We start from the raw sequence: 24,029 nt of genomic DNA, 5'->3' as shown, positions 1-24,029 counted from the left end.
ATTAATCCACCTGATGCCTCTCGCACGGTCTTTTCATTGGCTTGTGGTCTGATGCAGTGGTTGCACAAACAGACAGAGTTACTTAATCAAATAAAATAAATAAATAAATCACTAATAAGGGACGCTGTCAAATGCTGTATTTCTGACCGTTAAATCTCCGCCCTTCCTTCCTTATCACGCCCCGGGCCTCCTCCATATCTCTTCTCAATTCTTACTCTTCTTCTTCTCTGTTCTCGGTTCTGCTCAAATGGCTTTAATGGTGGAGTCATCATCTTCATCAAATCTCTGAACTCTCTCAGAGACCTGAACAGTTGAACTCAATCCTCAGCTAGCGTCATATAGCTATTCTTCTTTACTTTATTGAGAGGTACGGTATAGATCGAGCTACAGTCGCTTTCTCGTTCGGAGAGCTTTTAATGGTGGATTGAAATATTCTTTTGCTTCATTTATTAAAGATTTGCTTCGTTTTGTTCTTTTTTTTTTTTCTGGTAATTCCTCTGTTATTAGAACTGTATTTAATTCTATTGACTACTTCGTCACTTCAAAACGCATTATTGGTTCTTCTCAAGTTCAGTCAAAAGAAATTTCATTCTTTACTGGTTTTTTCGTTATGGAAGTTGCAGCTCAATCGTGTGTGAAGAAGAAAATGGCACCAAGAAGCAATAGTCGGGGAAAGACGAAGGGAGAGAAGAAGAAGAAAGAGGAGAAAGGTAAGGAGACTTATAACGATTCATTTCGACTCAAATTTGCTCATTTTTCTTTTCAATATTCTCCACCAATTAAATTTGGCTGAAGATTAATCTTTTCTTTTCTGTATGATTGTGTGGAATGGAAGTGCTTCCTGTGGCTGTGGACATCACTGTGAAGCTTCCAGACGAGTCTCGTATTATCTTGAAGGTCAGTTTTTTTGCTTAGGTTATCGTGCTCTTGCAGTCATGAACAGATTTTCACTTTCAGTTGCAGTTTTAATTTGATTTATCGACAATGATAAATCCAGAGATTTTTACAGTTTTGCTTCTCAACTACGTTCTTCTTCTTCTTCTTTCAATCGAAACAGGGATGTAAATGTCTGGTTTTGACTGCAATTTGATTTTGTTCTTCTTCTTTCAATCGATTCAGAGATGAAAATGTCTGGTTTTGACTCCAATTTGATTTTGTTCTTCTTCTTTCAATCGAGACAGAGATGAAAATGTCTGGTTTTAATAGCAATTTGATTTTGTTCTTGTTCTTCTTTCAATCTAAATTAAGAGAAGAAAATGTGTGGTTTTGTCTGGACTATACCTAATAATGGAGATATTGGGGATTTGATATTTGATGTGAATTGAAACGAACAGGGAATATCAACGGACAGGATTATCGATGTTCGTCGGCTTTTGTCTGTGAATACAGTCACTTGCAATGTCACCAACTTTTCGTTATCTCATGAGGTAAGCGTTGCTTTGCTCCTCTTCTTATTAGGTATCGCTTTGGTTTGAAAATCGTGTGCTCCGTTGCACCTGTGCAGTGAGTATCGGGTGATTAGAAACCCCTTTCGATGCCTGCTTAGATGCTTTCAACTATCCAATACCTCACCTTGAGGAGGATATGAACTCTTTCATAGTTCACACACCAGATGTTAGCCCATCAGCTGTGGATGATGACACTGTACCACTTGGTAGCGTACATATCGATATTTTATTGATGTATCGGTATTAGCTGGAGCAAATACTGATACTGAACTGGTACAGAGTGACCGACATGATATCTATACCGTGATTTAAGAGTAGTGTTTTAAGTTATTTATCTTAATTTTGGAGGGGAAAACATTGCATCACCCAGGCCTAAGGGTGTTTTCACAATAATGCCTTTCACACGTAGTAATGATTCATAGATACGTTTACATTTGATTAGTCAGTCTCATTTTGATTGGACTGTACATAGGTTAATCGGACTAAAATCATGCTAATCATATTCTACTTGGACTATAATTGGGCCTATCAAACTATAAATGGTTAATTACTTGCGTCCATCCATCGCGATCGAACATCTATTAAGCTACAATTAAATACCTAGAACAACCAAATATTGCCCAGTCTAGATCCAACACCAGCCCATTTTCTAATCCGTCAGTCCAATTTTGTGCTTTGGTTGATTGATTCCAATCAGCTATATCATTGCGGGCCAGCTTTTGACAACCAGATGCACACCTATTTTTTTTTTGGTAAAACCACTCTCAATAATGACTCTAAAGATTACAACTAGCTATTCTTGTCTTATTATTTAATTTAATTATTTTCTTAGGTATTGTTATTATTTAATTTATTTTTTTTGATAAAGTTATTATTTAATTATTTAGGACTTTAGGAGATCATCTTGGTATGAGAAATTGAGCACGTGGGAGAATGCCGAAATATCGCTACATTTTGTTTTTGGGGATATTAAAAAAATATCGCATTGATTTATCGGTTTTGTTCCACAGGTACGAGGGCCGCGATTGAAAGACACGGTGGACGTGGCTGCGCTAAAACCGTGCGTTCTAACATTGGTCGAAGGTAAGGAAAGGGGTCCCTTTTAATCTTTTATAATTAATTTCTTCGACCATTTGTTTCAAAAAAATCCCCATAATTTACGGTAATTACGTAAAGAGGCTTCCCTTCCAATTGGTATATCTGATATCTCTGTCTCAAACTCTTTCTTGATTGGTGTGGTTTTGATGAAACAGAGGACTACGACGACGATGGTGCGGTGGCGCACATTCGACGGTTGCTGGACATTGTGGCCTGTACGACCTGCTTCGGTCCGTCGGGAATTAAAGAGACTGCAGCAGTCGCCGCAGGGAAGGATTGCAGTTGCGATGCTGGGAAGTTTGCAGGGGTTGGTGGCGGCGGTGGTGGTGGCCATGGCCATGACAATAAGACGCCAAAGCAATCCACCAAATCCCAGACAAATCCCTCCTCTCCGTCTCTGTCTCCGTTTCCGTCTCTGTCTCCGTCTCCGACTCTTACTTCTTCTTCTTCATCGAAAGATATCTCCATTGACGGTGAGGGAGATATCAGTGGTGCCTGCCCGAAGCTCGGTACCTTCTATGAGTTCTTCTCGCTTTCCCATCTCACACCTCCGATTCAATGTAAGTATCACCTCTTCCCCCTCAAATTGTTGACAAAGTTTTCGCGCCCGTGTCTGGGCGCAGGGGCCGCTCTCGGACAGAAAACACTTGACCTTCTTTATTTTTAGGCTCTGTTGTTTACTTTATCTGCTCTAGATTCTTAGTTGAGTTGAATTTACACATTTCACAGTTTCATTTGACCATGAAAACTAGTTTTTTTCTTTTAAATGCTAGCATGTTGTAGTCCCAGAAGTGCCAAAACGTTGGGACAGGCATTTACACATTTTCCCCCAATAACCAGTAGTTAATGACAGATAAACAACCCCCTTCTATAGTGTTCCCATTTAAAAAAAAATAAAAAAATTTGACTGTTAAACGTGATAGACAATGGCTTCAAGAGAGTAAGATTGTCAGAGCACTACTTCTGCTTGTGTGGTGAGTAGTTACAATGTTGGAAAGTGACAGCCAGTGAATATTGTGTGAATTTTGCAGTTATAAGGAGGGTGACAAGACAGCAGATCGATGAGATTTTACCACACAATCCTCTTTTCTCAATTGAAGTAGGTTATACAATCTGAACAATCTTTTCTTTTACCATCAGAGACATTCTCTTCTTGTACCATTGCTCATTAATTTAGAGGTTTGAATGAGCTTCTGCGTTGATTTGTAGGTGAAGCTCTCCAATGGGAAGCCGCTTATTGTTGAAGTTTGCAGCAAAGGATTCTATAGTGTAGGAAAACAGCGGGTCCTGAGCCACAGCGTTGTTGATTTATTACGGCAGCTTAGTAGAGCATTTGATAATGTTAGCCTCTCTCTCTCTCTCTCTCTCTCTCTGTGGTTTATGAAGAATAGTGTGTTTCTTTATATTGTGCAGGTTTCTGGCACTGTCTAAATTTTAACGCCTGATAATATGCATTGCTAGATGTATTTTTCTTGCCTTGCGATGTACCACAAAAATTGCTACATCTATAATGAAGATTTCTTGGGTATCTGTTGGTAAGGATGTCCAAACAGCTGTTGGATGGTATCAAGTGTTTGGGAGATGATAATTTTTTGAGCATCTAATTTAAAGACTTTCTGGATACATGGTTGAATCAGGTGATTTCAGTTTACATATTTCAACTGACACTGGAGTCGAAATAACTTTAGCAATTTTGGTAATCAACTGAAGTATAGATTTAGGTATCGAGATTGGTTTAACTGTATGGGCCATGTTGTCTTGGGATTGGCAGGGACAAATCCTAGTTGACTCGGTGATCCCCCTCTAAACTTGATGGAAACAGGTTTACGGGCCTCTATAGCACCCAAGGTTATAAAAATCAGGATTGCATCAGTCCTATCAGCCGATCTGTATTTTAGTTGTTGGTAAACAATCAAGCTGATCTAGCTGATATCCATACAGATCAGTTGCTCCATATTGATATGTGCTGGCCACTAATCTGACCTCTAACATCTCCTTTAGTCCTGGTTCTTGCTGAGTGTGGACTGATCTAGCTAAACCAAGCCTAGTTGACTCGTGACTGATCCTATCCACGAGTGGGATCCCTAAATCCTTGGACTAAATCCATATAAAGTTACAAGATTCTATTTTAAATCACTGGAATACTTTAATTTCACCTGTGGCTGAAGTCAGCATCAAAATTCAATTTTCTGTTTGGAACCTTTTCCTTATTGGCCATAGGTTTGAGAAGTCAGATCATCAGTGGTATTTAGGAACTATTTTGTGGTGTTTGGACTAGCTACGGCCTTTCTTTGCCACTTAGAAACTAATGACACCACAGGTGTTATGTTGTTTCAATTGTCTCTGAAATAAATTTTCTGTTCAGGAGCTGTGATATATTCTATCTGGCAGATCTTTCATGCACTCAGTCTATTGGAGAAATAATGAAGTGTGGGAAAGATGTGAAGTACCACATAATATTTCCCATATCTGGTACCAAGTTATGATATTTAATCCTGTGATGCCTTTATGAGGAGTATAAGTAGTCATAAGAAGATGTGACATATATCAATTATGATTTGATTTGATGCTTATTTTATTTTATTTTTTCATTTCAGTGTTCAAAAGAGTATGACTGTTTCATTTTTCCATGTTAAAAAACGCTTCATGATTTTTCCATCTTTCATATAAAAACTCAGAATAAAGGGCAGATGTATTGGTCGAGAAGACAGGTGATTTGTCTTAATGGTTCCAACATGATGGCTTCCTACATCTAATGTTCTTGGGAAAAGGTAGATTTGACAAAGTATTGCTTAGGCCCTGTTTGTTTGATGGAGAAAAGTGGAAAAAGTAAAAAGGGGTGGAAAACTTGTACTTGTTTCCTACAAACTACCACAAATATGAGTATTTGGATAAATGGGGTGAGTAACTTACAAACAAGGTCATGCAATAATTGTTGTCTACTGATGTGGTATTTAACTTTTCCCACCCCACTCACTTCCAAAGTCGTAACAAAATTGGTAGGAGGTCTTTCCTTCTCCTATTTCCTCTTTTTTCCATAGAATTTCATTCCACCTCTATTTCCTCTCTTTCCCATAGAATCTCACCCCAATAAAAACTACATATTCCATTATTTCCTTTCCTGGTCAACCCAACCCATAACATGTGGGACTCGCCCTCACAACTTTCCCATCCCTTTTTATCCTTCAAATAAACAGGGCTTTACAGATTCCTGACGGCAGGCAGTGTTGGTAATCACTTGGTGAAGTGTCTTCATAGTGAGGGCCGCTGCAATGGTTCTCAGAAGATAAAGTGCTGGTGGCATTGGCAGTCTCTACTGATAGGTGTAGAACAACTAAATTACTTTCTTTTCCCAACCAGTGTGCTATAATCTTAAGTTAATAGTAGGTGGAGTTTGTGTTGCTATCCTCCCTGCTTTTGGTATGCTCGTGAAGCTTGTTTTAGACAAGTTGTTTGTGTCAATTTTATGTGTGATTGATTCTTTGTAAGAAGTTGAGTCTTGAGGTTTGCTGGTGAAATCATTTCATTCTGCTTTATGTTTCTTTTACATCGAGCATCTACTAAAATTTCCCTAAGCATACCTTATGGTTTATTTTTCAGGCTTATGATGATCTCATGAAAGCATTCTTGGAACGCAACAAGGTATGGAAATATTTTGTATTCATTTGAAGAAACAGTTTATAAATGGAAATTTGGCATCTTAAATGATTCTATTTCTGAAGTGTGTGTCTTTTCAAAAGATCTTTGTCCTATGTATTCATGCTTTTGGTAAGAACTAATTTATTTTGCAGTTCGGAAATCTCCCTTATGGCTTCCGTGCCAACACATGGCTCGTTCCTCCAGTTGCAGCACTGTCGCCGTCAGTTTTTCCTCCCCTCCCAGTGGAGGATAAAACATGCGGGGGCAATGGAGGTGGTTTAGGAAGAGATGGAAAAAGTGACTTGATTAGTTGGGCCCATGAACTTTCATTTCTTGCATCTATGCCTTGCAAAACAGCAGAGGAGAGACAGGTCCGGGATAGGAAAGCTTTCCTCCTTCACAGCCTCTTTGTAGATGTAGCAATTTTCAAAGCAATTTCATCCATAACAAGGGTAATGGAAGAACTGGATCCAACCACTGTGGTTGGAAAAGATAATATTTGTTACAGTCAAAGAGTGGGGGACCTAACCATCACTGTGAAGAAAGACAGTTGTGATGCTAGTTTGAAGCTAGATACTAAGATTGATGGAAATCAAACAATAGGAGTGGACCTCAAGCGTCTGATTGAGAGAAACCTATTGAAAGGGATTACTGCAGATGAAAATACTGCAGCCCATGTAAGATAATTTCCATACAAATGCTTCTTTTTTTCACTTCAGCATTGTTTCAAAGATTTTTTATTGGGAAATTGTTAATATAAAAGTTGTTTATATTGCATGGTGACTAAAAATGTACTCTATGAAGTGCAGGACATTGCCACTCTGGGTGTTGTCAGTGTAAGATACTGTGGTTATATTGCAGTTGTGAAAGTTGACAAGATTGAGATTAATGAAGTGGGTCCATTTCAAAGCATTGAAACCATTGATCAACTGGAAGGAGGCGCCAATGCCCTCAATATTAACAGGTTCTTGTCAGCATCTTCAACCTTTTGAAGAAATACTGTTAATAATTTTTTTTTTCTCTGTGGTGTAATGTTATATAACTATAGAAAGGATAAACTGCGCCTGTTAGTGTGTGTGGCCCGAGGATGGACTCTTCGATCTTTTGTTTTTATGCTTAGAAAGATGCCCTCAAGGTGCACTTCTCAAGCTATCTCAATCTGGCTTGATTGCCTGAAGCTTAGTTTCTTCTATCTGTAATGGAAAATATCTACAATAGTTGTGAGGAATTTGGTCACCTTTTGGGATTCAAGTCCCTTATTGGTGTCTTTGGCAGCACCTCACATCCTTGCTACCGAGGGGAAACCTACCAAGATGTGAATCTATTATTAAGTATCTTTCGGGGAAATGTAAAGGCAATCTCAGAATTCCTTGGGTGCATGTGTGAATCACAGAGTATGCGCTGGGACGCTGATGTAATTCACTGCAGAGATATTCATGGCCAACTATTCACAGCTGGAAGACCAACTTGCTGGTAGCACCCAGCTTAAACATGAGGCAGTCGCTCAATGCCCCAAAACACCTATTCATTGCGATTGGTGATTGCTTTATTGAGACTGCTTAGAGTTCTTCTAGATTAGCTCCACCAAATTGTGGCTGAATAATTGTGCATGTCTGTCATGGCTATTTGTATGCATAATTCATAGCTTGGATATTATCTCTTTTTTCTTTTATATTTCACATAAATTTACATTCCTTTATAATCCAAGGCTACAATTTGAGTATTTGTAATTGGGACTAATTCTATCCATAATTAATTTATATAAGTTGTTGATTACAGTTTGAGGTTGCTTCTTCAGAAAGAGCCTACTTCAGAACATAATCGAACATTGCCACGTTCACAAAATTTGGAACTTGAAGAGCTCATTGCTGCCCAATCTTTTGTGAAGAGAGTGTTAGAAGAGAGTCTTGACAAACTTCAGGAAGAGGAAGTAGAAAGAGACATTTTCCTGAGATGGGAACTTGGAGCTTGCTGGATACAACATTTGCAAGATCAAAACAAGGCAGAAAAGGATAAGAAATCATCCAGTGATAAAGCTAAAAGTGAAGCAAAGGTTGAGGGATTGGGCAAGCCCCTTAAGCTCCTTAAGAACCACAGGAGGAAATCAGATGAGAGCAAACAGAAGATGCAATCTGAGGATGGCAAACCTCCAGTGGAGGGTGCTTCTGCAGAAGCTAAAGATGCTCAGTTGGCCTCTGCAGAATCTCATGTTGAAAGCAAAGCTGATGAGAATGAGCTTGCATTGAAGGGGATGCTCTCCAATTCAGCTTTTACACGGTTAAAAGAATCAGGAACCGGACTTCATCGCAAGGTGACATTTCTTAGATTTTGTCGGAGTATGCATGATCTTATTGTTTGCATAAAAAAGTTTGTCCTGATCTCCAACATTTTATTTACAGTCTTTACAAGAACTAATTGAGATGTCTCAGAAATATTATGATGAAGTAGCTCTTCCAAAGCTGGTAACTACTCAAAACATTCTGAATTAGCTTTCTTCCCTGCATTTCTATATATTTTCTTCGAATTTCAATACTGTCATACTTTGAGCACCACAGGTTGCAGACTTTGGCTCACTGGAACTTTCACCAGTTGATGGTCGGACGTTGACTGATTTTATGCATACTAGAGGTCTTCGGATGTGCTCACTGGGGAGTGTTGTTAGTTCCTTATCCTGAAACTTTGGCTTTATATATTTTTTAGTATTATGTTTTTTCCATATGCATATACATATACATGCAGTTGTAGCATGTGTAAATCTGTTTGTTTATATGTTAAAAATTAAAATTTTTTTTCTCTGCAGGAAATTAGTTTTAGATTACACTTAGATAAACAATTTCAGTTTCATGGATAAGATAAATTTGTGGTACACATTCATTTCTTGCAAATATAGATTGTACAATTCCTGAAATTTCAGCTAACTCCATAAATTTTAGATAAGAGTTATCATGCTGATATAAATAACTAACTCCACAAACTATTTTCAAATTTTACGAACAAGCCAAGGTATATTATCCAAAGCTATAAAAATTTTTATTGGTAGTTTTAGTTGAATCCTGCAACTTCCTATTATTTCATTATGTAGATAGATTTTTCCAGTTTTATGTCATAAACAGTCAATCCAAGTGTGTTTGGGGAGTCGCGATTAATTACTTCATCCCGAGTCATTGCCTACCAATCTTCTTTGAGTTGTTTTATGTGTAATTTTCTCAAACTAAACATTGTTACTCACTTCTAGGTTTGCAGTGAATGCACAAAATTTTATTTGAAGTTATTAGCATTTACTGCATTTGGATTCACTCTCAACTGCTGCTTTCTTGTTCATTGACCAGGTTAAGCTTTCAGAAAATTTATCGCATGTGCAGTCACTCTGTGTTCATGAGATGATAGTAAGAGCATTCAAGCACCTTCTGCAGGCTGTGATGGCTGCTGTCATCAATATTGAGGACATGGCTACTTCAATAGCTGCCACACTAAACCTGATGCTTGGGGTCCCAGAAAATGGTGAATCCTATTGCTCGTATAATGTGCATGCCCTTGTATGGAGGTGGCTGGAGGTTTTCCTGATGAAGAGATACAAATGGGATATAAGCAACTTAAACTACCGAGATGTCCGGAAGTTTGCCATTCTACGAGGCGTATGCCATAAGGTAATTGATATTAGGATTCTGATTTGAAAGTATTTACAATGATTGACTTTCTAGTAAACCACCCACCCCCAAAAAAATCCGTATAGTTTTGACTAGAACAGTTGGGTTGGAGACTTAGTCTGCCACTGCCATGCAATTTTTCTCTTATTCGGAAAATCCCTAAATTATAAAATATTATACATTTTTCATTTATTGATCCTATGATCTGGCTCCAATGGATTAGATGGTGTTACACATTTACTGTTAGAAGAGTGTATATGAGTTCAAGAATGCTGCTTAATTCAGAGTAGGAGGATGGAAAGCTGTCCTGTTTGCCTGTTTTGTCTGCATGGAATGATTCCATATTGGTTGAATTTTCATTTCAATTGACACTACCCAGGAGGATTGATTTTATGATGACATTTGTCCAACCTCTGGTATTATTTTTAATGACTGCGCACGTGTATACGAGAAGTTCAAATTATGTTACATTTCTGACTGCTTATGTCCAGAATATTTCTTTGTCAGGAGCAATTAAGTGTTTGCTTTCAACCCATATGGATGTCTGCCATGAGAAGCATATATGGCAGCTTATTTTTCCTGTCTTGAATACTCTAGATATGATCTATTTAGATTTGTGAAAATTAAAAGCCTTGGTAAATTATTGTTTGTCTCGGGGAAACTTCAGCATTTGTTGGTAGAAACACTTGCTTTGTTTGGAGTGTTTAATGCAATATGGACCCTGTATTTAGTCATTGGAAATTGGGCATTATGCTTTTAATTCTTCGCAGGTGGGTGTTGAACTAGCTCCCAGGGATTTTGATATGGATTCTGCAAATCCTTTCGGGAAAGTGGACATTATTAGCTTGGTGCCAGTGCATAAGGTGATGAACAACACAGTGCTGCTTCTTTGAATAATGAAATAAATTCTTCGTAGTGTGAAACTGAGCCCTGAACTGATTGAATAGGTCATTATTCATAGTTATTTGCCTTTTTGTTTCATTGCAGCAAGTTGCATGCTCATCCGCAGATGGGCGACAACTGCTGGAGTCTTCAAAAACTGCTCTAGACAAGGGGAAGCTTGAAGATGCTGTAAGCTATGGGACAAAGGTATAGTTTTTGAAAACCTACTCTTAGTGATTATTGAAGCAAATGCTGGTGTTTCAGCAAGAGAAACCATATAATACTACTACGATCTAACCAGCTGTTTTTTTTTTTTTTTTGTGGGATTCAGGCTCTAGCAAAGCTAGTAGCAGTTTGTGGACCCTACCATAGGATGACAGCGGGAGCCTACAGTCTTCTGGCTGTAGTTCTCTATCACACTGGAGACTTCAATCAGGTACACTCTTAATTCTTTCTCCTTTATGAAAGTGTGAGATTTCCTGTAAATGGACCTAAGTGGTTCTATACTTCTATGTCTTTAATCTATTTGGTAGTGAATGGTAGCCCCCTGTAAGCATTAAAGGTGATCTTTGTCTCTCGTTAACGTGATTTGAATCTGGTTTCATTTTGAATAATTGTCAGGCCACCATTTATCAACAAAAAGCACTGGATATCAATGAGAGGGAGCTAGGACTTGATCATCCTGATACAATGAAAAGTTATGGGGATCTTGCAGTATTCTATTACAGGCTTCAGCACACAGAGCTGGCTCTCAAGTATATTTTGTTCCTGTTTCTTTATAATACTAACATTTGGTTACTGCTCTTCATATATAATACAAGTCCAATCTTGGATCAAGTGTATTGGTCATTTGTTGCTGGCATACATCAAGGACCAGATCTTGCTAGTTGCTACTGTCTACTTCAATGTTTTTGGTTGTGTAATCTCTTTTCATTCTCTGTACATGTGCACAGCCAAAACAATTTAGTAATTGCATAGGTTGAATCATTTGATTGATGACTGGATCTTTTGATTGGTCAATTGTATAGTTTATTTTGAATGGTTCTGTTGGTAGGTCCTCAATTGTCTACCTTACAAGTATGATTTTTATATTAAGATTTTGGAGTAGTTAGGAAACTAATGCAAATAGTGTTACTGTGAACTATCACAAAGCTGTTTGATCATGGAGATAAACTTTTTTTTTAGATGGGTACACTGTAGAAGGGGGAGGGAGGGGGAAGGTGACAGCCAGGAGACCCGAATGCGAGACCTCCTAGTGAGTGTGGGCTTATCTCACTGACCACGCTAGACAGTTGTTGTTTATGGAGATTAACTTTATCCAGCCATTCTAAATCATCATGAATGATCATTTTAAGTCTCAGATAGTTTCCAATGCTTCCCCATTCTTCCATCATAAATATAGTTTCCAATCCTTCTCCAGTTCTTCTATAATAATCATGAAATATCTCTCCACTATAGTGTCCACATAACCTGCCAAGGTCATTTTGGTTCTCATGGTTATTGATTCTTGTTATCTTTTGCTGATCAGGTATGTAAAACGTGCACTGTATCTTCTACATCTTACTTGTGGCGCATCTCATCCAAACACTGCTGCTACATACATCAATGTTGCAATGATGGAGGAAGGACTTGGAAATGTCCATGTTGCCCTTAGATATCTTCACAAAGCTCTGAAGTGTAATAAAAGATTACTGGGCCCAGACCATATTCAGGTCTTTTTTTTTTTTAAATAAATCTATTTAATGTCTCCTGTTCTTAAAGTATGCTTTCAAAAAAGCATTGGGATAATCAATAAGTCATACCTAGAGATCTACACTGAAACTTTATCTGCCCTGATAAATGTAACACCAATGCAAATTTATCCATTTCATCTCAAAGGTTCCCAACTGACAAGGTGCGGAGCAACTGAAGAAGGAAAAACACGGACAATGGATCAGTGCATCTTTAAAACTTTAACAAGTCCTTTAATGGCAGTGTCGATACCAACTCACCTAAGTTGTGATGCGTTGAACAGGAGATTTAGGAGACTGGATGGTTGTGCAGTCCAGATTCCTGATGAAAGAGCATGCACCGATTGGTGCTAGATGACCTTGTAATATTACAAGCATAGAAGGAGGGAAAAATTATACGTCCATTTAAACGCCCATCTTATAAGCTTCTCAGAATGGTGCAACTTTTTGAGCACATGGACAGTTGGTTTTACAACTGACCATTCGATTTGTTTTTCACCCTATGGATTATCTGTGTCAAATTTCATACTCAAACTCAATCAAATACCCACCCATGTATGTCCATGCATTCTTGTACTTTCTTAGCCTTCCATGTATGTACATACACCCCTCTCATAGTTGATAGATTCCCAAAGCTTTATTCCGCCACTTGATGAAGTCCATTGGGCTGAAACTTGACACATAGGCAGGGGACCTTCAGGTTACATGTCCACAAAAATTGAATCCCATTCAGTCTGCCATGTGGCAGATATTTGGGCCGTCTTGAGAAGCTTATCAAAACTGTCCTGAATAACTTTGCCCTGTAATAGATATAACTATGTTTAAATGTCCCTTCGTAGTCCATGGGGATGTGAACCATGCTTGTGATTGAAACCTCGTGGCTTTCCTAACTTCTATGCATTGAAATCTTTTCATGGAAAATGTTGTATTCTGCACGTTGTTTTACATATTTTTATCTATCCAAAGTATTTGACCTCTAAGGAACTTCTAGATTAAAAAGGGTGTACCCAGTGCATGAGGCTCCCGCCACTGCGGAGTCTCGGGTGGGTCACACAATGTATGCAGTCCTAACCCCGCTTCGCAGAGAGGCTGTTTCCTAATTCGAACCCATGACCACTAGGTTGCAATAGAGCAACCTTACTGTTGCGCCGAGGCTTGCGCTCTAAGGAACTTCTAGATTAGATTCAGAAATCTTCGTACAAATTGTTTCATCCTTTGAGAGGCAAATTGTTTCTGTTTTCAACTGATCCAGACTGCAGCAAGTTACCATGCGATAGCTATTGCACTCTCATTGATGGAAGCATACCCTTTGAGTATTCAGCATGAGCAGACAACCTTGCAAATTCTCCGAGCCAAGCTGGGCCCAGATGATCTGCGTACTCAGGTATCTTATGTATTCTATGTTATCCATAAAATTTGACATCTATTTGTTTTTCCATTTGAGAATTATTTTTACTCCTAAAGAAAGTGTAAATCCATGGTGATCTTCCTAGATGCCAAATTGGATAGCCACACTATGTAGATCTCATGACCCCAACCATGACCTACTGATATTATCCATACCACACTCTGGAAAGGAATTCGAGAGATTTTATGGGTGCAAAAGATCGCAACACATGGGACGGAAAACATGGGATAATTAAGATCATCTCATTTCTCTGAATTCTAACATGGAATCTGATAATGATTTGATTTAATGAATGTCACATGGAAGCACAAAGCCAGAAATCCTTCCTCCCTGAGGTGATATGGGAGTGGAACTGGGGAACTGCTATTTCTAGTAGTAAATCTGATTTTTTACTATCTATACAATGTGTGTAAAGCATCACTGCCAAATTTTCAGGATGCTGCAGCTTGGCTTGAGTACTTTGAGTCTAAGGCTTTGGAACAGCAAGAAGCTGCTCGAAATGGAACCCGTAGGCCTGATACATCCATTGCTAGCAAAGGCCACTTGAGGTATTATGTGTTAATGTTGTTGCTTGCTCTGATGAGATCAATTTTACAAGATCAAAAGATGATGCGTCGCTATTTCTGTAAAATTGTTGCTCCATCTGAGCATATTACTGTGAGTCTAGATATATTGTTAAGTGTTTCATATTTTGACATGAATGAATACCATACTTTCTTGTTTTATGGGCAATGTGAAATGTGAATAAACTGAACTCACTACTTCTGCCAACAGTTTGAGAGCAGACTTTACAGCTTTGAGATCAGGGTTTTAAAAACCTGATTGGATTGGCTGATTCTGGACGATCTGGATCAGTATTGGCAGAGTCTGATCCTGATTCCCCCCGATCCGGCTTGGGCCGATTTTGTGCGGAAAAACCCTAGATGCCAGGAATATACTGATTCCGGGGCTGATCCGGATTGATCCAGGCAGAATCTAATCTGACCCGGATCGGAATCAGCAGGGTCCAATTCAGATCCCGAGTCCAGGATGTTAAACCCCGTGTGAGCTCCAAGTCCCTGGAAGGGGGCTATGGGGGAAATTGGATGATTAAAACCATCTGATGTTTGGATTCCAGGTTGCTTGTCATGCCTTGGTAAAATAAGGCAATGGATCAGTTGGTTTGCATCATGAATATAGTTCTGATTTTTCCCTGGAGATATCCTTGTAGGATGGCATGCAACATTGGGTCACTATCTCTGCACTCATGCATGTCAGGGCACTGGCAACCAGTCATTTTTTCTGGTCTTGATAATTAACATTGATAACATTCTTGTAGGTCATGCATGATGAACTCCTAGTGACCTATGATTGTAATTTGTTTTACGTGACAGTGTATCAGATTTGCTTGATTACATCAATCCTAATCAAGATGCCAAAGGAAGAGATACTGATGCGGTGAAGAGGAAAAGCCTTACTACAAAGGTATGACAAATTTCTTCATGCTTACTCTCTTTTCTGTTAGTCATCTAGCTATTGGGATGTATGGTGGAGACAAGTAAGTTTCTTCACTAAGCCTCCTAGGGTGCGATTCTTTGGTCAATGCCCACTTCATGATGATCCACTAATCAAACAAACATACAGTCCACATGATGTTGTTCATGTTTTTCATTTAGTCATCAGCAATAGGTGTTGGGTTGTACTTTATATGATGACACTTGTTTTTCATGTGCTTTATTCTTCTATTTTGGATAATCTTGATTGTGATAAGATATGACCTCAAGCTACTTATTCTTTTTATTTTTTTCATGCGAGAGATAGTTCTTTCACTTTCCTTTTTGAATTCTGGATTTCTTTGAGTTCTAAATGGAAAATTTCCGGCATAACTGAAATTTAGTGAAAGTCACTTAGGGGGCTTGTCCAAGTACAGTCAGCCTGGAAAGGAATTTCTGTTGGATTGATGATATGTTTGTATCCTTTCTTGATATTTGTAAGCAGATTATGGTGATCACAGGCTTTAAATGATGCTTCAAATCCTCATTTGCAGGTTAAGGAAATATCTGCCCAAAATTTTAGCTTAGAAAGTTCTGGAGGATATCTAGAAGATTCAAACACAACTTCAGATGAGGAGAAACAGGTCCCTGAACCTATAAGTGATGAAAAAGAGAGCCAGGAAACTATTCTGGAAATTCAATCAGAGCAGATTGTGGCAGAAGATATTGTAGAGGAGAAGCAGAAGAATGTCAATGAAGTACAAACAGATATGAATGCTGAGGGAGAAGACGGATGGCAACCTGTCCAAAGGCCACGATCATCTGGCTCATATAGTCACCGTTTAAGACAGAGAAGAACAAATGTTGGCAGGGTATATAATTATCAGAAAAAGGATGTAGTTGCTGAGACAGATCAATTTAGAGCGAAGAACACTTATCAGAACAGCCGTTATTACTTACTAAAGAAGCGAACCATTACTCCCGGGAGCTACATAGATTATCATCCTGCAAAGAGCAACTCTCCAGCAACTAAATTTGGTCGGAAAATAGTCAAAGCTGTAACATATAGGGTTAAATCAGTGCCTTCGTCTGCCAAATCTGAAATGACAGAGAATTCTCTGAATGGAGGTGAAGTATCTGCTCCTCTGCTTGAATCTCGGCCCTCTTCTGCACCAAATGAAGTCACATCGGTTCATCAGAGCAATTCAGTAGTTAGTCTTGGTAAGTCTCCTTCTTACAAGGAAGTAGCACTTGCCCCACCAGGCACCATTGCTAAGATGCAAGTCATGAAGTCCCAAAGTAATCTGCTAGTTAATGATGAGCTGAATGTTGGAAAACATGAAGAGGAAGAAAATGAACTGAAGGAAAAGGTCACACCAATGACATTGGAGGTAGAAAAAACTGTGGAAGAGAAGACTGAGAGTTGCATCCCAGAAACCATAGAAGAGAAGACTATGAGTTGCATCCCAGAAACCATGGAAGAGATGACTGAGAGCTGCATCCCAGAAACCATGGAAGAGAAGACTGAGAGCTGCATCCCAGAAACTGTGATCCACTTAAACGATGAAATTAGAATTGTTGAGAGGCAAGAAGAAACAAAACAGGAGGACAAAATGGGAGATAAAACTTCTGAGAATGTATATCCAGTTACGAAAGGGTATGCGTCAGACATCATTGAGGATCGTGGACTGTTACATGAGAGCAACCAAACTAAAAATAGTGCAAGTTCCAGCAATGACAGCATCCAAACTGATGAAACTGCAAGTTTCAGCGGTGCTCTAAAGGAAGATCCTTGTGAAAAGGCTACATCTAGCATTGTCGAGCCTGAGGATAATTCTAGCTATACAGTGCAAGGAGAGGATCTGAAGGGGAAACTCTTGACTTTAAATTCTGGTGACACACGAGACATCCCCAACAAGAAGTTGTCTGCCTCAGCAGCCCCATTCAACCCTTCTCCGACAGTTGTCTGTGGACCACCAATGGCCATGAACATGAATCTCCCCTCTGTTGCTGGTGCTGTACCAGCTGTCACTCCTTGGCCCATGAACATGACCATTCACCCTGTGCGCCCCACTGTCCTCCAGACAGTGACTCCCATGTGCTCCTCACCTCACCACCCATATCCGTCACCCCCTCTAACCCCAAACATTATACACCCTGTGCCATTTATGTACCCTCCTTATAGTCAGCCGCAAGCAGTTCCAACCAGTACCTTTCCCATGACTAGCGGCCCATTTCATCCTAATCACATCGCATGGCAATGCAATATGAATCCAAATGCATCAGAGTTTGTTCCTGGCGCTGTGTGGCCTGGTTGCCATCCAATGGAATTTTCTGTCTTGCCACCTGTTGTTGAGCCAATTGCTGACCCTGTTTTGGAGCCAAAAATGCAATCCAAAAATCTTGAGGCAATGATTTCAGCTTCAACTTTGCCAGTTGAGAGCAGGGATGAGGATGAAGCCAGCAAAAACATGGGTAATCTAGCAAGCGAGGTCAAAGAGAGTGGGAGCAAAGTAGCTGAAATTGGATTGGAAAATAAGCAAGAAAATGGTGATTCAAGATCTTGTAGAGGTGAAATAGATAAAAGTGAACCAAGTGATGGCAGCGATCTAAATGAGAAGTTAGAAGACAGTGTTGAGAAACATGTGTCAAGACACAGTCAAAGGATTGATGGGGAGGGCAGCTTCAGCATTTTAATTAGGGGGCGTAGAAACCGAAAACAGACACTGCGAATGCCTATAAGTTTGCTCAATAGGCCATATGGATCACAGTCCTTCAAAATTATTTATAACAGAGTAGTCAGAGGGAGCGACACCCCCAAATCTAGTGCCATCTCTTCTAGTGAAGGTTGAATACTAGAAAGTTGATTACTTTATTTATCCTCAATTCAAGATACCAGAGTATATGGTTCTTGCTGATTTGATACTTGCATGATATCGTACATTGGCCAAGCATGGGGAATGAATACAGGTTAGTTCCCTCAATTGAAGTAACTCATCGGATGTGTCAACATGGTTCTCAGTATTCATTTTGAACCACTTGAACAGGCAACCATGTGGGGTTGGAACATTGTTAAAAACTGGAAAAATTGAGTACCAATTTTTTTCTTATACTGATTCAAAAACCCGATGATGCAGATGCCGACAGCAATGAGCTGGTTGGTCCCTGTTCCACAGATAGGTACTGTTGAAGAAGCAAAATGATTTTCTGTTTAAACAGGTATTTTTCATCTCTCCTATTTTCAATTTTTTTGCTGGTTCAACAAAAACAAACATTAGGATTAAAAAAACCGAAGTCTGGGCATTGTTTTTCTCCCAGTAGGCCACCAGGGACCATTGACAGCTCCATTACGCCAAGTTGAATGTGGGAGTCAATCCTAGGTATGGTTTATGATGAACCACTGTCCTCACCAGAGGAGGATGATGTCAGTTGCCCAGGAATCAAGTTGATTACTGAAAATGCTACAAACTTTAGACACTTGCACATTCTGATTTATGTTGGATCAGGTTTTTACTGGGCATCTTTCAAGTCATTTGTCTATTCTTTCTGATCCAAATCTTGTGATTGATAGGAATTCAGCCCTCCTCTACCTAATTGTAGAGTTTGAACTCCATTGAATCGGTGGAAGTCGAATCTAATAGCTCATGTTAAACATAATCTGGAATTATTTAGGAGTCACCGAAGACTGATAAGAGTATTACTTCCTCAGAATGGGTACTTGCATGGGTCTAAGCCTGCTTAACTCAAACCATAAAATCCTGATGGTCAGGCTGGCGTTTCTGGGTTTTGGGTTGGGCTAGTTATAAAAAATCTTAGGTTCCTTAGGTTGGGTTTGGGCTGGAAAATTTAATGCCCTTTTAGTCCTTGGGTTGTGCTCAAGCTATCCTCCCAGCCTGCCGGCTACCCAATCCCATAACTCCCACAATCTCAGTGTAGAGAAACTGGGATTAAAAGCCTTTTGTTTCAACAGTTTCACATGCTTATGTTTTGGATTCCAGTACAGTTTTTGAGACCCTGAGAATAACTGTCCATGTTATTGAAAAGCCGACTCTGGTTGAGGGTGATTGGTTCATTCGGCAGTTGGGTTTATATGAAGTGATGCCATTTTTTGTCTTTCAACTAATGAACAATTGAGAATATTATCTTGCTTTTAGCCAGACTATCTCAGGCTGATTGGTTCATTATTCTGTTGTGCAGGCTTACAGTAATTTGTTTTGAATTTTGGAGAGATGTCTTAGAGCAAGAGCTTTTTGGTTTCCATAGGACATGTTTGGTGACTAATTTTTTATTTAATTTTTGATGAATTTGAATTAGGTTTGTCAGCAGGTAATTGTCTTTGTTATCATATAAAACAAGACCTGTTTCATATTGTTTACTTATTGCAACATTGTTGCCAAAACAAATAATGACAAAATTTTGAAATGTTCAAATTAGTGATTAACTGTTCATCAGAAGATTACCTATATCTGGTGTCTTATTCATAATTGTTGCTCACTTTATGATCTGGCTTGATTTGGGAAGCAAAAAGCTGGGATAGAGATGGAAGAGGGAATCGATTTATCTTCCCTTCCTTCCTTTATGGTGGATCATAATTTGTGATTATGATGCTGACATCATAGTATGATACATGAACATTTTCAATACCATTCATACTTTTGACGGTACAAAATGGACCTCCCCCAATTGTAAGAAGGCAAATTTGTTATAGTTGTAAGCTCAATATAACCAAACATGGAGCCAAAGCTGCAATCATTATTATTATTTGTTTTGATAATTTGGAAATCTCCATTACTCTCGACAGCTTCCTAATTCAGAGGAGAGAGTTTTCATCTTGGCGGGTTCACCTACAAATCCAAGATTATAATTACTCTCCCTCTATGTTGAGTGTCTAAAATGCTGTTCACTATTCCTTGACATGCATTCAAGCACAATGATGGTAATCGGGAATTCTTTCACATCGAAAGTTACTCACATTTGAATGTCTACTTTGGCTGCTCTAAAACGTAGGTTATACATCGGGCCATCCATTCAGATGTGGCTTCGAGGGATTTTCTGGACTTGATAGAATTCATTTTCAGAAAAACCGTTAAAGAAAAGATACCCAAGTACCTATCAGACTCACTTTCGATGTGAGATTATTGTTTTTGTGTGGGACCCCAACACGGTGAGAAGATAGGTAACCAAGCACCTTCTCCCTGCTTGCTAGGAGAACCCTCTCCCATTATAGAGTGCCCAACTTTATTTCATTTTGCAATTGTGCTCTCTTTCTCTCTCTTCATCCATAGAAATTCCGGAAGAAATTTGATCTGAGTTCTCGATTTACGTGTCCTTTCTTAAAAATGAAATTCGATGGGAGCCACGTGGAGATGGAAGATGGGATTAAAGTGCTTGAATTTTTCTGGTTTGCTGAGCTAAGCAAAGCTTTGGATTTGGAATATTGGATCACTGTGCCAGATAAAAAGAGACGGAGACTGAAACTGAAGAGATAGCCATAAACCACTTGGAAGTGCTCATCCATGGAAGAAGGAGAAAAAGAGGTCAAAGAGGATCTGGACGATGAAAGTGAAAATCCGTTGCGCTGTTTTTATGGAATACGTGTTGTCTCAGTTGAGTCTTCTCGCAGTTAATGGTTGGAAGTGGCAGAGATGATCGGAATCCCAAAATGAAATTGGGTTTCCTGCGTTGGCATAATAGAGAGCCAGCCAATTAAGGTCTCCTAAAGAATCGGGATTTGGTCACCGGTCGTTCCCGACAAATTCGGCCACGGCTGCCTAACGACGCCTTGGTTTTTTCTATCTTCTTCCTTCTTAGATCATGCTCTGCTGATCTCGTAACTGATTTTGGTATTTCTACATTTCCGTCGCTCCACCCTACAATTCACTGCTCCGTTTCTTCTTTCCCACCTCCTTCTCCCTGTGTCACTCATTCGTTTCTTTGTATCAGGGAGAAATACTTTTTATACGAAGATTTGGAATTTGGTTGGGGGCGTTCGAAGGATCTCCATTAAGGGGTGGAAGAAACGAAAATTGTTCCATTGGTTTTTAAGGAGTTCTTCCTATATTGGATTCTGACTTCAGAGATGGGCTGGTCCCCTAGATCGGCTGCTAATGCTTATTTTGACACCCTCAAACTGGTATGCTTCTTGATTTGCTAATTTACTTCTTCTCTCCTGTTTTGTTAATGTCTCTCTCTTCTGTTGTTGTGATTTTTTTTATTTTTTTCATGGACTTGGTTGTTAGGCTGGAATGAAATTGTTTCATGGCTCTATGCAGATGGTGTTTGAAGAAATGGATCATCTCCACTCATCATCATACATCATTTCTGCCTTTTCATTACCGAATCACCTACAATTCAGATGAGCCCATTTAGATTTAAAAAAAAAAAAAATTTAATGTGAAAAGGATTAATTAGAAGCAATCAAAGTAGGAATCAATGTCTTGGGGTGCAACACCATTTTGTTTCATTCATTTCAAGATGTTCAACCACTTGTTTCCCTCTTTGCAAGGTGTGCAATTGTGTTTGCAATCCTTCATTCAAAAAATTATATTTAGAATCCCTACATAGGATAGAACTATAGAAGCTTTATTGTTGATGTATTCATAACAATCCGGAATCTCGTTTCAGCGTTCATGACTGATGCAAGCCTGATGAACTTGGATTTGCAGCTGAATGGTTTCCCATGATGGTACTATACAATGAAACCGATTCCTGTTGTTCCCATAATCCATAGAGGCATTAAAATTTGTTGATATTAGGGGAATCAGGTGATTTCCTAGAAACTATATTGGTTAGAATCCCAAGGTTACTTGGTGAGTGGAAATCAGAACTTTCCTAGTGATTCTTCTTCTTCCTCTTCTTAATTTAGAACGAAAAAAGTGAAAAGTGAAATTAATTTTTTTGGCTTGAAATTTTGAATGTTTTCCCATGTGGTTTTGTCTAAGTAGTACCCATGTTTGCCAAAGCACTCATAATGTGATTCCATTGCTACATATAAACCTGAAGATACAATGTTTTGGGGTATCCTCCTAACACTACCTGTACTTCCTGTGAAACTCCCAGTGTAGGGATCAAGTGAAACGTCAAGACTCGTGGGAAACACCAGAGCTTGAGAGCAATGAATTCATTTCAGCTCTGGCAGCAGGGATGAGTGCCCAACTCATCGTGGAGATCTCAGCAGGTGAGTCCACTCCAACGATAGCTTTAGCAGCAGCTGCTCGACAAACAGGAGGCAAGCTTGTTTGTATCCTTCCGGAGCCTGAAACTCTTGCTGAGTCGAAACAAGCAATAAAGGATTCTGGTCTCAAGGACATGGTAGAATTCAAAGTCGGGGATCCTGCAGAACTGTTGCCCAATTACGAGAACATTGATTTCTCTCTTATTGACTGCAAAACTGACAACTACAAGAGATCACTCAAGTTACTGGATGTTAATCCTAGCAAGTCAGTGGTAGTGGCAAATAATTTGGTTGGAGGGAGAAAAGGATTGGGAGGGCATTTTAGAGGGATGAAAGGTAAGGCTCCAGTGAGGTCAGTAAAGCATCCTATAGGGAAGGGCATGGAGGTGACAATGATCGGGAGGAGCAATGAGTTTGGGAAGGGAGATGGTAAGGGAGGTGGTAAGGGTATACCCATACCTCAAGCAGAGAAGAAAAGTGGTGGAAGAGGGAGGACTGGAAAGAGCAAATGGGTGGTAAGAATTGATGAGGACAGTGGTGAAGAGCATATCTTTAGAATGCCTAAATCATTATAAATAATGGGTGGTATGTGAAACCAGTGAAATCAAGTTCTCAAGTCCAGTGCAGTTGGCTAACCTTTCAGTAAGCTTATGGGATGTGTCTCAAGGAAAGCATAACTGACATGTGAATCCACACTTACTGTATCTCATGAAAACTTGGCTCAAATCAGATGCTAAACTACATATCTGCCTGCAGCAAAATAAAGTGTGGATTAGCTATTTCTTATTTATACTTCATCATATTTTGGTAATGGGTAAATGATTGTGCTTTTTTCTTTTCTTTTTAATTTTCTTCATATTATTTTTATTTTTATTTTTATTTTTTTTCTACCATTACATGTGTAAGTTCTGTTAATGCTATGGAAAACAATTTCATTACACCATAGTTTTTGAAAACCAGACTGAACACCGGCCGAACCGGACAGAAACAGAGCTGGTACCATTAGGGTTGGTCCAGGTTTAAGACCATCCTGTTTAGAAACTGGAGTCAAATCGGTTTTTGATCAGTTCAGTTTGCTAGTTCCCCTAATTTAGGAATGATTAATGGGTTGCATATATGAACAGTTGAACTTGAGACATACATACTCTATAAGAAGTGAGAGCTAATAAGTATATCAAAGAATGATTTATTTACTTAAGCTTCCTCTCTCTCTCTCTCTCTGTGTTTTGGGGGGGGGCGGTTCTATTTTCTATTTTGTTCTGATGCTTTGTTTATTTTTTTAATATTTTTTTATAAAATGAAACTTCCATGGAAGAGAAGCAAATGAAAAACTTTCATAAAAGTTCTCGAGGAGTCGAGAATGAAAATGAATTGCTACATCATGAATTAGTAATTACATCCAATCACCGAAGAAATTTCAATTGTTTTGATCTTTCTATTTTTTGATGAGATATTTTGGAATTCCTATGAATAAGGCTCTTTCTTCTTCTTCTTCTTCTTCCTTCTTCTTCTTTTTTTTTTTTTTTTTTTT

At 39.0% G+C, this 24,029-nt stretch overlaps 1 protein-coding gene across 2 annotated transcripts; it reads left to right on the top strand.

Moving 5' to 3' along the window:
* Window positions 1–169: 169 nt before the first annotated feature.
* On the top strand, window positions 170–19,787 carry LOC122061946 (protein TSS-like). Of its 2 annotated transcripts, none has more exons than XM_042625537.1 (26): window positions 170–367; window positions 624–710; window positions 836–897; window positions 1,335–1,427; window positions 2,459–2,531; window positions 2,702–3,106; window positions 3,578–3,645; window positions 3,756–3,887; window positions 6,147–6,188; window positions 6,338–6,862; window positions 6,995–7,149; window positions 7,965–8,496; window positions 8,585–8,647; window positions 8,741–8,842; window positions 9,515–9,832; window positions 10,603–10,695; window positions 10,820–10,921; window positions 11,046–11,150; window positions 11,336–11,469; window positions 12,243–12,426; window positions 13,697–13,828; window positions 14,288–14,400; window positions 15,226–15,316; window positions 15,879–18,294; window positions 18,462–18,543; window positions 19,522–19,787. In XM_042625537.1, the coding sequence occupies exons 2-24, from the start codon at window positions 647–649 to the stop codon at window positions 18,174–18,176; spliced, it is 5,886 nt and encodes a 1,961-aa protein (XP_042481471.1). In that variant the 5' UTR covers window positions 170–367; window positions 624–646; the 3' UTR covers window positions 18,177–18,294; window positions 18,462–18,543; window positions 19,522–19,787. The 2 variants fall into 2 exon arrangements, with proteins under 2 accessions (XP_042481471.1, XP_042481472.1); XM_042625538.1 differs by having other exon boundaries at window positions 618–710.
* Window positions 19,788–24,029: the final 4,242 nt, after the last annotated feature.

Source organism: Macadamia integrifolia, chromosome 14 (assembly GCF_013358625.1).
Source record: "Macadamia integrifolia cultivar HAES 741 chromosome 14, SCU_Mint_v3, whole genome shotgun sequence".
Taxonomy (NCBI): Eukaryota; Viridiplantae; Streptophyta; class Magnoliopsida; order Proteales; family Proteaceae; genus Macadamia; species Macadamia integrifolia.
This window is presented reverse-complemented; position numbering and strand designations above follow the sequence as displayed.

Coding starts and splice junctions, on each gene's coding strand:
- LOC122061946 (XM_042625537.1), top strand. CDS start 647: ATGGCACCAAGAAGCAATAGTCGGGGAAAGACGAAGGGAGAGAAGAAG. Junction 3,107..3,577: donor TCTCACACCTCCGATTCAAT/GTAAGTATCACC, acceptor TGAATTTTGCAG/TTATAAGGAGGGTGACAAGA. Junction 7,150..7,964: donor AATGCCCTCAATATTAACAG/GTTCTTGTCAGC, acceptor TGTTGATTACAG/TTTGAGGTTGCTTCTTCAGA.